Below are 15,031 nucleotides of genomic sequence, written 5' to 3'. Positions count from 1 at the left end.
TCCCATTACACTTCAACAAAGTGCTCAGCTTCTACGGGTTGTGGGGTTACTCAGAAAGATTGCTGTCTCCTCACCCCCAGCTCCAGAGCCATGGCTTAGCGATTTTAACTGGGCAAAGAAACAGCCCTAAAAATAGCTCTTGCTGCTGCTGCTGCTGCTGCGTCGCTTCAGTCGTGTCCGACTCTGTACGACCCCATAGACGGCAGCCCACCAGGCTCCCCCGTCCCTAGGATTCTCCAGGCAAGAACACTGGAGTGGGTTGCCATTTTCTTCTCCAATGCATGAAAGGGAAAAGTGAAAGTGAAGTCGCTCAGTCGTGTCCGACTCTTCGCGACCCCATGGACTGTAGCCTACCAGGCCCCTCCGTTCATGGGATTTTCCAGGCAAGAGTACTGGAGAGGGGTGCCATTACCTTCTCTGAAAAATAGCTCTTAACCAAGTTTATTTGCAACAGAGCATGGAAGTTCAGGCCAAAAGATGCTCTCAAAACTGCTGAGTTTGTGGCAAAAGGCAATTGAGAGGAGATTCATGGATTTAACACTGATACAGCCTAGACTATAGGTCAGCTCATGTGGAAAACTGAGGAATAAGACAGCAGGGAGGAGCCTTTTTGGGGACAGAACAGATATTAAACTCTGACCTACAGTATTATTCCTTCAAAGGAGTCACAATTTGATTGGATTATTTTGTAGAGCAATTTATGCCCCAGAGAATTGTTAAAAATAATAGAGCATCCAGCTGCTAATTAGTAGCGTTTAACAGCTGAGTATTTTGAGGTAAAGAGAAGAAGAGCTCTACCAATATTGCTGTCAGTTCAGTGTTGTAAACATATCCGTGGTCATGCTGCCCTAGGAGCAACATCAGAGGCTTAACACTGTGGAGGTAAAATTGACTATCATAAAATAATTCAGCCAACACTAGACAAATAAGTAAATAACAATAGTAAGATCCAGAAGGGAGGTTCAGTATTCAGAGTTGTTACAGTGAGTTAGTTAAAATGCCTCATTTCGAGCAAATGATTATGTCATAAGAATAAACAGAAAAATACGACCCATACAGCAGGATAAAAAGCAGGCAAGAGACACTGCCTCTGAGAATGACCAGATGACAGGCTTAACAGAGAGAGGTTTCAAAGTAGCCATTAAAATATGTTAATGGAACTAAAGAAAATCATGACTGAAGAAGTAAAAGAAAGTATAATGGCAATGCCAAATCAAATCAAGATTATCAATAGGAGGAAGGAAATTTTAAAATATAAGCATATGGAAATTGTGGAGTTGAAAAGTAAAATAATTAAAATAAAAAATTCACTAGAGGGCCTCTACAGTAGGTCAGAACTGGCAGAATTAGTAAACTCTAGATTGATGGATATAGATGATGCAAGTTGAAAACAAAAGAGAAAATAAATAATTAAAAATGAAGAGAAATGTAAAACACCATTAAGCACACCAACATATATGTAGCAGGAGTACCAGAAAGAGGGGGAGAGAAAGAGAGAGAAGCAGAAAAATATTTGAAGAAATAATTATTGAAACTTCCCAAATTTATTGGAAAATACACATCCAAAATCTTAGCAAACTCCAAGTGAGATAAACAGAGAGATCCACAAACATACACATCATAGGAAAAATGCTAAAAGGCAAAACAAGGAGAAAACCTTGAAAACAGCAAGAAACAAATGACTCGACTTGCACAAAAACCATATCGGCTTCCCAGGTGGCACTAGTGGTAAATCTGCCTGCCAGTGCAAGAGACACAAGTGACTAGGGTTCGATCCCTGGGTTGGGAAGATACCCTGGAGTAAGGAATGGCAACCCACTCCAGTATTCTTGCTTGGAAAATTCCATGGACAGAGGAGCCTGGCAGGGTACAGTCCATGGGCTTGCAAAGAGTCAGACACGACTGAGCACATATACACACACACACACAGAAACCATAATATCAAGAGTTGACAGAAGCAGTTCTCCAACCCAAATGGGAATGATCATAAAACGAGTCCTATTCTTAACTATTTTCTCAAATTTCTGATTATCGCCTATGTTTTCCTGTTGAAAAAACTATGCTCTCAAGATAAAGAAGCATCAGTGGCTCCAGTCTCCACAATTCTGGACCTGGTTCTGCCCCCTATATAGACAGGAGCTGCCTCACCCTACCTGTGTCTGCAGGGAATGGTCCCGATGGAGACTCTTTGTGGCTGGCACCTTAATGATATCTACAAGGGGAGACACAGAGTGAAGGAGTGTATTAATATGGGCTTCCCATATGCAAGGATAGGATTTGTCCAAGTCAGGACCCAGGTAATAAAAGATCATCCGGACTCTCTCCCAGAAGACTTAAGCTAATGAGGAGAGTTGGTGTGGGTGTAAATTCCTCATCACAGAAGGCATTCGAACATGATCCCACCAGCTGAGTGATTGTTTCAGAGCTGATTCAAGCTTCTGTTGGAAGTGGGTGATAGTTAAACTCTCTTTTAACACTAAGAATCCAAACTATAGGACTAATCATGTGGTAGTCCAGTGACATTTGAGTGAAAATGGGCCTAACTCTCAGCACAGGCTCTAGAGACTTTTGTGTATGTACAGCTTCCCACATCTGTTGTTACCATAAAATTCACCTGTGGTTCTACACCAAAAATGAGCTCATTTATTTCTCCTAGTGATTAAAGGAAGGTTTTAGCTTGAGATCTGTCCCCAAGGTCACCAAGCAATATGGTGGCAGAGATGAGGCTTTGACCAGGAGAGTTCCAAGCTAGGTGTATGCACTTTGTGTTAGCCTAGAGCTGGAAGGACATAGAAAGCCTGGAAACTTGAGGCTAGCAAAACGAAAGCTGCCTGCCCCCCTAGAAAAACAGAATTGACTACTCCAAGACCCACAGACTGGCCTAAGAAGGAAAAACTGACTCCCCAAGTGATCCCCAACTCTGAGCATACCTGGCCGCTACCTGTTTCTGCCATGGAGAAAAAGGTTTTCCACCTCCTTAGATCTCATCAGAAAACTGCTTACTTTCACAGCCTATTGTTGGAAGTTCAAGACCCTTTGGGGCATCTTCCTGATGAGAGGGAGGGTGGGAGGCAAGTATGAGGGCTGGGAAAAGTCAGAGGACACCCAGAGAAATTAGTATCTTTGCTTTTTGCCCTCAAGGTAAGTGTCTCCCACACTTTAGCATGCACTGGAATCACCAGTGATGCTTTAAAACAAAAAGCTTGTTTTCTCATCTTTTCATTTCTCCTTCCTTGAAATACTAGTTCTGTTCTGAGAACTAAGTCCTTTTTAAGCAATAACCTGGTGATTCTGATCATTCACCTAGGGGAACCACTGCTCCGCGTCTGTACAAGTCAGTGGTTTCTGAACACTGGTGTGGTCAGATAGCCTTAGAGACACAAACTCCACTGAAGTATGGCTGGGTGGAGAGGGGGAGAATATGAGGTGGTATGGGAAAGTATTCCATACTTGATGTTGGAAAACTAGTCTTTTGAATCTTTTGTGTTACCCCTAGCTGCATGACCTTGAGGAGGGCATACATCTTCCTGGAGCCACTTCATCTTGTCCATGAGGACTTTCTTGCAAGTTTGAGAAGCAGGTGCAACAAAGCATGTGACAGCATTTTATAGTGTGCTGTAAGAATTAGATGACTTTTTATATTATCTTTAAATACTAAGGAGTTGGGTTGTATGAATGCTCTTTCAATGTTTGTGACTTTGTTTTTGAGACAGATAAACTGGAGAAGAGAGAAGATAGGGAAAGGAGAAAAGAGACAACATGAGCTTGTGATGTCCATACCTTACTCTCTGTTCATGTGGCTCTCAGAGTCGCTTGGTTCTGCTGCCTCCAGTTTCCTCCTATATAGGATGAAAATTCAGTCAGGACACGGAGGACCCTAGGACATTGCTTTGTCAATAGGACTTAGTGATTTGTCCTACTGGCTAAAGATGGGAAGAAGGTGTTAGTGCCTGGATCTTCTGTCCCTATGAGAGAGGAGACAGAATGGAAGGCTGTGGATGCCCTGATGAGGATGAGGAATCTGAGAAATGATGCTTCAATCTCACATTCATAAAGAAAAAGGAGTGTACTAGGAGCACGCCTGCTATCAGTTTTGACGAGGCCTTGGGGAAGCAATCCCATGACAGTTTGTTGAGATGAACCTGGCTAATTGCTCCAGTGTTAATATCTATAAGAAAAGGTCTTGGGAAATAAATTTTATTTACAAGGAATAAACGAGTTCCATATGGGGAAGCCTTCCTTTTAGGAAGCCTTCTTAAAAGGGTTCCTAGAAGTTTAAGAGTACACCAGAGTTAAAGAAGACATCGGGCATGTGCTCCTGCCTGGCTCTGAGTCACCAGGGGAATGGAAAGTCTCAAGTATGAAATTTGGATTGGGATGAGCCCATATTTCCTGGTGGCTCAGTAAAGAATTTGCCTGAGATGCAGGAAACCCGGATTCGATCCCTGGGTTGGGAAGATCCCTTGGAGATGGGCATGGAAACCCACTCCAGTATTCTTGCCTGGGAAATCCCATGGACAGAGCAGCCTGGCGGGCTTCAGTCCATAACATCACAAATAGTCAGACGTGACCGAGCACATGCTAACAAGCCCACATTGCTGGTGACTCCAAATGCTAAGTAAATGTAATTGAAAGAAAACCATGTTTAGAGGAAAATAAAGTCACCCTAGCCTTCAAATTATTTCTCTGAATAATTTTTTCAAACACAATATCAAGCACAAGACCAAAGAGAAGCAGATACACAAGGAAATAAGGTATCAAAAATAAGAACCAGCAGATGAAAGACGTAAAATGACTCCGGGTAGTATAATAATCAGACATGGTAAACATTGACATTTGCCAAGTTTATGAAATTAAACCAAGTCTGAAAATTTTGGCAGGAATTTTTACAAACTGAAAAATATGAGTAACCAGTCCTCACATAACAAACACATTTTCCACACTCTGTAATTCCCCTCATATTATCTTGTCATTCTTCCTGCAAGAGTAATCACTCCTAGCAGTATAATTTAGTTTTACCCATTTTTGTACTTTATATCAATGAATTTATGTTGTTTATACTCGTTTGTCCGTCATATATTTAATTTTAGTAGATAGCGCTAGACAGTTTCCCCAAGTTCTTGTGCCAGTTTTCCTCCCCTTTCACAGCATATGAGAGTTCCAGTTGTTCCTAATTATTTGACATTTTTCCATCCTTTTCATTTAAGCTGTTTTGGTCTGTGTGTAGTGTTACTATGTTTTAAATTTGCATTTCGTTGATGACTACTGAAGTCAAGTGTCTTTTCACGTGGTTACTGTTTTAGTATGTATATTTTGTTGTGTAAATCCTCTTTTCAGGCCTTTAGCCCATTTTTCTATTGATATTTTCAGGTTGATTTTGTAATTATATGTTGCGGCTATGAATTCATGAGATGTTGTAATAAGAATACAACTGGTTTTTACTCAATTAATGATGGAGAGAGAAGATTTTAATGTCAGTATAGGCCAATTTATCATTTTATCATTATTCCTTTTTGTATCTTTTCTAAGAAATCTTTGCTAAATCTTTAATAATGGTCTCCTATATTTTACTCCTGAACTATTTATTGCTTTCCCTTTAACATTTAGATCTATTATTAATCCAGTGTTGATTATGATATTGGGTGAGGTAGAGATCAAGAAGATATGTTCCCCCCCACAAATATTGGTATCTAACTGATCCAGTCCCATTTATTGAAATGACCATCATTTTCCTGCTTATTTCCCGTTAGTCAGATGACTGGACCTGCGTGAATCTGTTTCTGGACTCTATTCTGTTTCGTTTGTCAGTTGTTCTTTGCGTCAATACTCCACTTGTTAATTACTATATCTTTTAATGGCGTTGTTACATGGCTTAAATTCTTTAGTTTTCTTTAGTATTTCTTTGCCTAGTTTTGACTCTCAATTTCCATTTCCATTTTGGCTGGTTAATTTCTCTAAAAAAAAAAACCAGCTAGGATTTTGAATTGTATTGCATTGAAGCTAGATTAATTTGGAAGAGAATGGGTTTCTTTGCAATATCGAGTCCTCTAAGTCTTAGACATGGTGTATTTCTCCACTTTTTTGTTTAATGTATCTCAATAACACTTTGCATTCTTCTCAGTAAACATCTCCCAAATCTTTTGCTAGGTTTATTTTTGTGGATTCATTGCCTTTTATTAAATTTAAATTGTATATATTTAAGGTGTACAACATGATGTTTTGATATACATGTATATACTGAAATGATTACTACAATCAAGCTAATTAATATATCCATCTCCAGCATTTTCTTTCATGATGAGAGCACTTGAGGTCTCTCTTAGCAAAGTTCCAATATATAATACAATATTATTAACTATGCTGTAATTAAATCTCTAGACCTCATTAATCCTACATAAATGCAACCTTGGGCTCTTTGAAAACATCTCTCCTTACCCTCATCCTCCCACCCTGGTAGCGATGATTCTGCTTTCTACTTCTATGAATTTAACTTTTTTAGAGTCTACATGTAAGTGAGATCATTCAATATTTTTATTTCTGTGTCTGGCTTATTTCATCCAGCATAATATGCTTCAGGTTGATCCATGTTTTGTCACAATGGCAGGAGCTCCTTTTTTAAAGCCAGCTAATAGATGTGGAAACAGTGGAAACAGTGGCTGACTTTATTTTTCTGGGCTCCAAAATCACTGCAGATGGTGATTGCAGCCATGAAATTAAAAGACACTTACTCCTTGGAAGGAAAGTTATGACAACCTACACAGCATATTAAAAAGCAGAGACATTATTTTGCCAACAAAGGTCCGTCTAGTCAAGGCTATAGTTTTTCCAGTAGTCATGTATGGATGTGAGAGTTGGACTATAAAGAAAGCTGAGCGCCGAAGAATTGATGCTTTTGAACTGTGGTGTTGGAGAAGACTCTTGAGAGTCCCTTGGACTGCAAGGAGATCCAACCAGTCCATCCTAAAGGAGATCAGTCCTGGGTGTTCACTGGAAGGACTGGTGTTGAAGCTGAAACTCCAATACTTTGGCCACCTGATGCGAAGAGCTGGCTCATTGGAGAAGACCTTGATGCTGGGAAAGCTTGAGGGCAGGAGGAGAAGAGGACGACAGAGGATGAGATGGTTGGAGGGCATCACCGACTCAATGGACATGAGTTTGGATAATCTCCGGGAGTTGGTGATGGACAGGGAGGCCTGGCATACTATGGTTCATGGAGTCGCAAAGAGTCAGACACGACTGAGCGATTGAACTGAACTGAACTGAATATTCCAATGTGTGTTTATACCACAATATCTTAATCCATTCATACATCAACAGACACAGGTTGTTTTCATACCTTACCGAACCAGATTCATTTGCCTGATTTACATCAAGCCAAATCCTGTGATTCCATTGCAGCAGAGAAACGGTTTATACATGAGGCAGCCAAGTGAGAAGAACAAATCTCAAATCTGTATCCCCTAAGGCTAAAGGCTTGGGATATTTACATGATAAAGCTGAGGCATGGAGAGCAGAGTGTGTGAAAAGGTAATAGGAGAAGAGAAAAAAAGTAAGGTAATCATTGTTCTGTGCAAACATGACTAGGCTACATGCTTCTCCATGGGACACAAATTCAGAAAATAGCCCTGAACTTTTGTGATGTCAGAAGGAACCATATGCTTCGTTTACAAATGTCTACTTATTAAATATTTTGGTGGGTAAGAAGTAACAATACAGAAGATGTGCTGTAATCATAGATGATAGAAATAATTTTCCATTTTCAATAACTCTACCAATAATTTTATTTTGCTATAAGAGAAAGGGATAACAGAGGATGAGATGGTTGGATAGCATCACCAACTCAACGGGTGTGAGTTTAAGCAAACTCAGGGAGATGGTGACGGACAGGAAATGTGGGGCACTGCAGTGCATGGGGTCATAAAGAATCTGATATGACTTAGCGACTGAACAACAATATTTATTAAGCTAGTAAAATGAATAATGATAGTGATGCAGTATTGGTGAGATCTTGCAGAAACAGTTTTATTTGATAGCAGTTTGGCAGTATAGAATATGAGCTTTAAAACAAGCAATAAGTGTATGTGAATGTATTTATTTTTAGGACTCTAGGCTAGGAGAATAAACCACACAATAAAGTAATGTTTGTTGAAATGATCTTTTTTTCATATTCAAAGATGTGAGTTAATCTTCAAACAGCACAGTAAAACAATCTTTGACAAAACTATAAAATCTTTGACAAAACTATGGTGTAAGGGTGTATTGACACACCTCAAAAGATATGACAAACATGAAAACTGGGTTGTTACATGAAAATTCATATACAAAATGTCAGTGTGAAAGAGTAACACATAATTTAAGTTAAAAGGTAGAATTAAAAATACTGGTGAATGTTAAACAGTGAAAGACGCACAACTGTCAATGAATTGGGAGAGAATATGAGATGTTGCAAACCTGTGTGTTTAAGTAGGTAAAATTTCACCTTAAATTTAAGTACCCCAAGTGGGTAGCTGTTCCCTTCTCCAGGGGATCTTCCCGACCCAGGGACTGAACCTAGGTCTCCTGCATTGCAGGCAAATTCTTAACCGTCTGAACCACCAGGACATGCATAATTTCAAAGGTAGACAGAAATCTTCCCTGCATGTGAATCCCAGTAAGTGAGAAATCCTGCATTAAATCCTACGATGTGCTTCAAAAAAATGATAGGATGCCGTCTAGTTTCACAGTGCAGGCCATAGGCAATCCTTAACAGCAGTGCTTGAGAGTGAATTCACATAATCTGATGCTTGCTCACCTTTCATTTTAAAAAGAACTACTACTACAATAGCTAACCCTTATTGAAAATATACTATATTCTAGGAAGTACATGCTTACATTCATATCTAATTCGTTATAAACTATGCTTTAGAGACAATACCACATTCAAACTTCCTGACAACACAATGAGGTAAGTTATACTCGCTCGGAAAAGTTAAGGAATTTCCTAGGGTCACACAGCTTGCAAATGGCAAAACCAAGATTTGAACTTGCTTGTCTAACTCTGGAGCTAGTGCTGTCTACCACTTTGCTATACTGTATTTTATTGACAGAAGATAGTGTGTGAACTTACTCTCAGGTGAATAGGGAGTAGGTGAGCTAGCAACAGGGGCTTCCCAGGCTGTGCTAGTGGTAAAGAACCCGCCTGCCAATGCAGGAGATGTAAGGGACACGGGTTCGATCCTTGGGTCAAGAAGATCCCCTGGAGAAGGGAATGGTTACTCACTTCAGTATTCTTGCCTGGAGAATCCCATGGACAGAGGAGCAAGGTGGGCTACAGTCCATAGGATTTCAAGGCGTCGGACATGACTGAAGTGACTTAGCATGCACCCACAAGCTATCAACAACTGATTTCCACTGGAAAAGATATTATCAGCAGAAATCACAATCTGTGTTATCGAAGCTTATAACCTAAAGAGAATGAAAAATATCACCCTGTAGTAACTTTTCATTTTCCTATAGAATCTAATTGGTCTTGGGGCACCTTATTGTATGTATATTTGCTCCAATGTTTACTGACTTAGCTTTTTGGTAACCATCAATAATAATCAGCATAATGGAGATATTGGCTTGAGTTGATCTTGGGAGAAATACAGAACAGTGTGGGCTCTCTGTGGGTCATATAAGTTATGAACTGGTGATGGTAGACCTAATGCTTGGGTAAATCGTTTGAACTTTATTCTGCAGGCAGCATAAAACGATTTGAGTTTTCTAATAGAGTTGTGTTGATATAATCATATTCTATGAAGATTCATCTGAGTATGGTGTACAGAATGGATGGAATGAGGAGAAACTGGGGACTGGAGAATATCTGGGAGGGGTTTCAATCATTCAGGTGAGAGATTTGAAATATTCATAAAATCATTCTTTCCTGATCCCTAACATTATGATTGCAACCATGCCAGTGGGATTTAACACATCTTAATGGTGCCAGGCATTATGCCAAGTGATGCAAGGGTGAAATTGACTTGCAAAATTTTTCCCAAAGATAAAAATGAAGTTTTCAAGTGAAATTTAAGGTGTTAGGAGTAATGGGGATTTGGATGCCTGGTAAAATATCGTAGTAGGTCTAGCTAAAGATTCCATCCCATCAAACCCTTCCCAGTCCCAGTGTCTATTCTTTCAGCCTAGGGGTGTCACAGACATGAGGAGTCTCAGAGTTAAAATGTTATTGGTAGGGGTCCAAGTCACCAAGGTCCCAGTGATGGCAGGAAAAAGTTATCTTTTCCTGGAGTTTATTCTTGGCTACATACAATAGCACAACCAAATATTCCCTTATTTTGGCCGTGCACTATCATCTCATGTGGTTTCAAAAGATTCAAGCACATCCTTTATGATATTATACAACTGGATGGCTATAATTCTAGAACATTATGATCGTAGGAACTTAAGCTAATGATATTGCCCTGATAATGGGTTTGTTCTAATGTGTCCTGTAGCTTAGGCATGAATATTTCAAGTTCACAGGTGGTAGAAGTGAGATTCCCCACTTTTTCTCCCTTTCTCATTCTTCCCTGCTTAATTGTGGTGAATGTAATTGGGTAGGGACCCCCATATTAGATGTGAAGTCATTCCCACTAAGAGGAATGAATTTTCCTAGCCCACATTAGCTTTGTCAGGGAAGACTTGATGTCTCTGTTCCTCAAAACTATAGATAAAGGGATTTAGCATCGGGGTGACCACCGTGTACATCACTGATGCAACTGCACCCTTCTGTGCCGAGTGGTTGGAGAGGGGGCTGAAGTAAACAGAAAAAGAACTCCCAAAGTATAGAGAGACCACAGAGAGGTGAGAGCTGCAGGTGGAAAAGGCTTTCTGCTTCCCCTGAGCTGAGGGGATCTTCAGGATTATCAAGAAAATGTATGCATAAGAGATAACCAGGCAAAGCACACACACCAGACCCATAAGACCCCCTACAGTGAAGACCACCAGTTCATTGATGAAGGGGTCTGTGCAGGACAGACTTAAAAGGGGGTTGATGTCACAGAAGAAGTGTGCAATCTCTTGGTCTGCACAGAAGGACAGGCTGCTCATCAACAGTGTGTGTAGGAGGGAGTGGAGGGCATTCATGACCCAGGATGCAGACACTAGGAGGACACAGAGGCCAGGGCTCATGACCATGATGTAATGGAGTGGGTAGCATATGGCCACGTAGCAGTCATAGGCCATGACAGCCAAGAGGAATGCCTCCAGCATCCCAAACATCAAGAAAAAATACAGTTGTGATAGACACCCTGTGTAGGAGATGACCTGATTTGGGGCCCACATATTTGCCAGCATCTTGGGGACTGTGGTAGAAACAAAGCAGGTATCAGTGAGGGAGAGGTTGGCCAGGAAGAAGAATGTGGGAGTGTGGAGTTGAGCATCAGCAATGATGGCCAGAATGATGAGGAGGTTGCCCATCACTGTGACCAGGTACGTGGACAGGAACAGACCAAAGAGGAGCCCCTGCTGCTCTGGCTGTTGGGAGAGTCCCAGAAGGAAAAATTCTGAGACACTGGTCAGGTTTTCCCATTCCATTTGTCTGTAAGCAGAAAGTAGAGTTAATTGAATGAGATTGGTAAGCCCTGGATTGTGAACTCTGAAAATTATGAGATATTCCAGTGTTGATATTCTAGGGTGGGGTTGAATCATATAAAATCTCCAGTATTTAACTGCTTGTTGTTCAGTCACCAAGTTGTGTCTGACTCTGTGCTACCCCATGGACCGTAGCCTGCCAGGCCTCCCTGTCCCTCAATGTCTTCCGGAGTTTGCCCAAGTTCATGTCCACTGAATCGGTGATGCCACCTGCAAAAATGTCAGTTTCATCTAGTTCAGCTGACTGTTTGCAAATGCTTGTGCTTGGTGCCATGGAAAACTGAAGATTTGTTTGCAATGGGAGAAGAGGTTTTGAAAAAACTTTATTATATAAGTGTTAATCCAATATGGGTTTTCCTGGTGGCTCAGACGGTAAAGAATCTGCCCACAATGCAGGAGACCCTGGTTTGATCCATGGGTTGAGAAGATCCTTTGGAGAAGGGCCTGACAATCCAATCCTGTATTCTTGCCTGGAGAATTCCATGGACAGAGGAGCCTGGTGGGCTACAGTCCATGGGTTTGCAAAGTTGGACATGACTGAATGACTAACACTTTCACTTTCACTTTTTCACTTTTCAATCCAATACATATATCTGGGGGAGTAGGCTGGACATGTTTGTTTGCTTAACTCTTATGGTATTCGTGTGGACATTATGATAATCCATCCTGAGATTTCACGAGTCAGAAAAGTATTTAACATATTTTCCCAATGCTTCAAAAGAATAACTGCTGGAGAAGGGGCTTGGGAATTGGTAAAAAAAAAGCACATCTAATACTGAAAGTGACTAAACAACAACAACAATACTGAAATCATTATCACCACTATCTACACAGCTCCTCTGACCAGAAACCTGGGTATCATTACTGACCTATTTTCCTTCCTCCGTGTTTCCATTCAAGTACCATCAAATCGTGGTAATTTTATTTTCTCAATATAGCTGAAATTTACCTATTTATCTCTATTTACACACTTCCCTCAGGCCTAGCTGCCACTACCATCATCAAGGACAGTAACATTTGTTATTTAGATTTTGGCAATTGTTCTCCTTGCCTCCAGGCACACCCACCTGCCATCTGTTCTCACAGCACAGAGAATGAGCTTTCGACACATCATATCTGATTTTATTGCTCAAGCTGAGAAATCCTTCAGGGGCTCCTCTTTACTCTCAGGATAGACTCTAAACTTCTTAACATGGCCTGAAGACCCTTGACCCCACTGGTATTTATTATAGATGTTTCCCTTTCTCATGAACCTCCCTCCTGCACTCCATACCTTGTATACCAGTTATACTTTGAATCATTTAAAAGATCCAGATACAGTCTCACTTTGGACTTTTGCCCATCTTATTTTTTGGGGCTGGAATAGTCTTCTCACTCTCATTCAGCAGACATGCCAAACTTCAGATCTTGGCTTAAATGTCAGTTCTGCTAGGAAGCTTTCCCTCCTTGGGTGGGTGGTTTAGTTGCTAAGTTGTGTCCAACTCTTCTGACCCCATGGACTGTAGCCCACCAGGCTCCTCTGTCCATGGAATTTTCCAGGCAAGAATATTGGAGTGGGTTGCCATTTCCTTCTCCAGGGGCTCTTCCCAACCCAGGGATCAAACTTGCATCTCCTGCATTGCAGGCAGATTCTTTACCAGTTGAGCCACCAGGGAAGCTTCCCTCCTTACTCTCACACAAAAGAATCAGGTTCACGTCCCTCCTGCCGCGGTGCCTCCCCCATCACAGCATGTGTCACTCTGGATTGTGACCATCTATTTACCTCTCTATGCCTTTCATTCTACTGTGGGCACCACTGAGAGTAGGCAGAGATATCTATCTTGTTCCTCCTTGGACCCTAACATTAGCCCTGAGCCTAGTACAACATAGGTACTTAGTAAATATCCATCATGTGAATAAATAAATCCCAAAGAGTAGAAAGAATGGAAAGGGAGATTGTGGAGAGGTAACATCAGTCATAGGGAAGAGCCTGAACCTTTCTGTCAGTGGTTTCACCCTTAGCTTTGAGTAAATAATGTCCTGGCCATAGGAATATGTAGGAAACATTATGGTTACAGAGACATAAAGATGTCAAACAAAGCAAAGGCACTCTTGGTGAATTTAACTTGAATGCCTTCTGGACTCAGGTTCAAGTTTGAGAACGAAAATGAAGTTTAAAGAGTCCAAGTTCCCCATTGATAAGGAAAGAAACATCCAGGGAGGACTTCCTTGTTGGTTCAGTGGTTAGGAATCACTTGCTGGTACAGGGGACATGGATTCCAACCTTAATGTGGGAAGCAGCTAAGCCCACATGACACAGCTACGGAGCCCGCACACCCTGGATCTCATACTCCCCAGCAAGAGAAGCCACTGTGATGAGAAGTCCACACACCGCAACTAGAGAAAGCCCATGTGCAGCAACGAAGATTCAGAGCAGTCAAAAATAAATAATAAAAAATTTAAAAAATATATAAAAAAGAGAAGCATCCAGGGAGGAATGGAGTAAAAGCTATAAGTTTAAAAACTGAGAGAATTGGGTGGTGGTGGTGGGGGTCGTGGATTGGAGTGATTAGGACACACCTCAAACTCATTCTCATTGTGGTTCCAAATATAAATATTTTCATCCCACTTCTAGAAATAATATGTAAATAGATAATAAATAAGTAGTAGTAAATGGTTGACTAGTATGTTCATTAAAAGTCTCTAGAAGAATAAACAAGACACCAATAAGAGTAATTACTTGCTGGAGGTTTGGGAATTGCATGAATAAGACACAGGGGAGGGAAGGACTTTTCATGTGTATGTGTGTTAATCACTCAGTCGTGTCCAACTCTTTGCGACCCCCTGGATTGTAGCCCTCCAGGCTCCTCTGTCCAAGGGGTTCTCCAGGCAAGAATACTGGAGTGGGTTGCCATTCCCTTCTCTAGGGATCTTCCTGACTCAGGGATTGAACCTGGGTCTCCTGTATTGCAGGTGGAGTCTTTACCATCTGAGCCACCAGGGAAACCCTTTCATGTGTATATTTTAGCATATTTTGAGGTTTGAACCACTCAGTGACCATACCACTTGCTGAAATTTTAATTAATTAACTGAAAAAGAAATAAATTAATTTCCCTTAAAGCAAACCATAAAAATCTATAAAATGGAGACAATGCGGCCACTCTTTGATGGAGATTCCATGAATAGCAGAGAAACTTGTTTTACTGGAGCCATGTCCTTTTAATGCCTTAATGTGGTGTGTGAGCATGAGTGTGTATGTTTGTGTGTTTGTTCATATGTGTGGGTGGGTACATGTGTGTCTCCTGCAGAGGCTGGAGGTTAATGGAATCATCTTGAATTATTTGTGGAGAGAAGTTGCCATTGATTCCTGTGCCTTGTTCTTATATTTCGGCTTGGAAGATTAAGGACCCAGGCGTCTGCCCCTTTTGTCCACTAAACCAGA

General features: G+C 41.0%; 2 protein-coding genes across 2 annotated transcripts in view; one reads left to right on the top strand and one right to left on the bottom strand.

Annotated features, from left to right (window-relative positions):
- The window catches only part of OR1R1 (olfactory receptor family 1 subfamily R member 1), a 188,685-nt gene that overhangs the window by 34,910 nt on the left and 138,744 nt on the right, over positions 1-15,031 (top strand). The window lies entirely within an intron of this gene.
- On the bottom strand, positions 10,630-11,667 carry LOC145540885 (olfactory receptor 1G1-like). The gene has a single exon (XM_081576087.1). It carries the CDS (start codon positions 11,665-11,667, stop codon positions 10,630-10,632), a length of 1,038 nt encoding a protein of 345 aa, XP_081432213.1.

The sequence above is a fragment of the Giraffa tippelskirchi genome, chromosome 3 (genome assembly GCF_054371585.1).
Source record: "Giraffa tippelskirchi isolate mGirTip1 chromosome 3, T2T-mGirTip1v1.2.pri, whole genome shotgun sequence".
NCBI lineage: Eukaryota > Metazoa > Chordata > Mammalia > Artiodactyla > Giraffidae > Giraffa > Giraffa tippelskirchi.
Note: the sequence above shows the minus strand (reverse complement) of the source record. Positions and strands in the feature narration are given on the sequence as shown.

Bases quoted from the DNA above. Each gene is read 5' to 3' on its own strand.
- LOC145540885 (XM_081576087.1), bottom strand. From the start codon at position 11,667: ATGATTCAACCCCACCCTAGAATATCAACACTGGAATATCTCATAATT.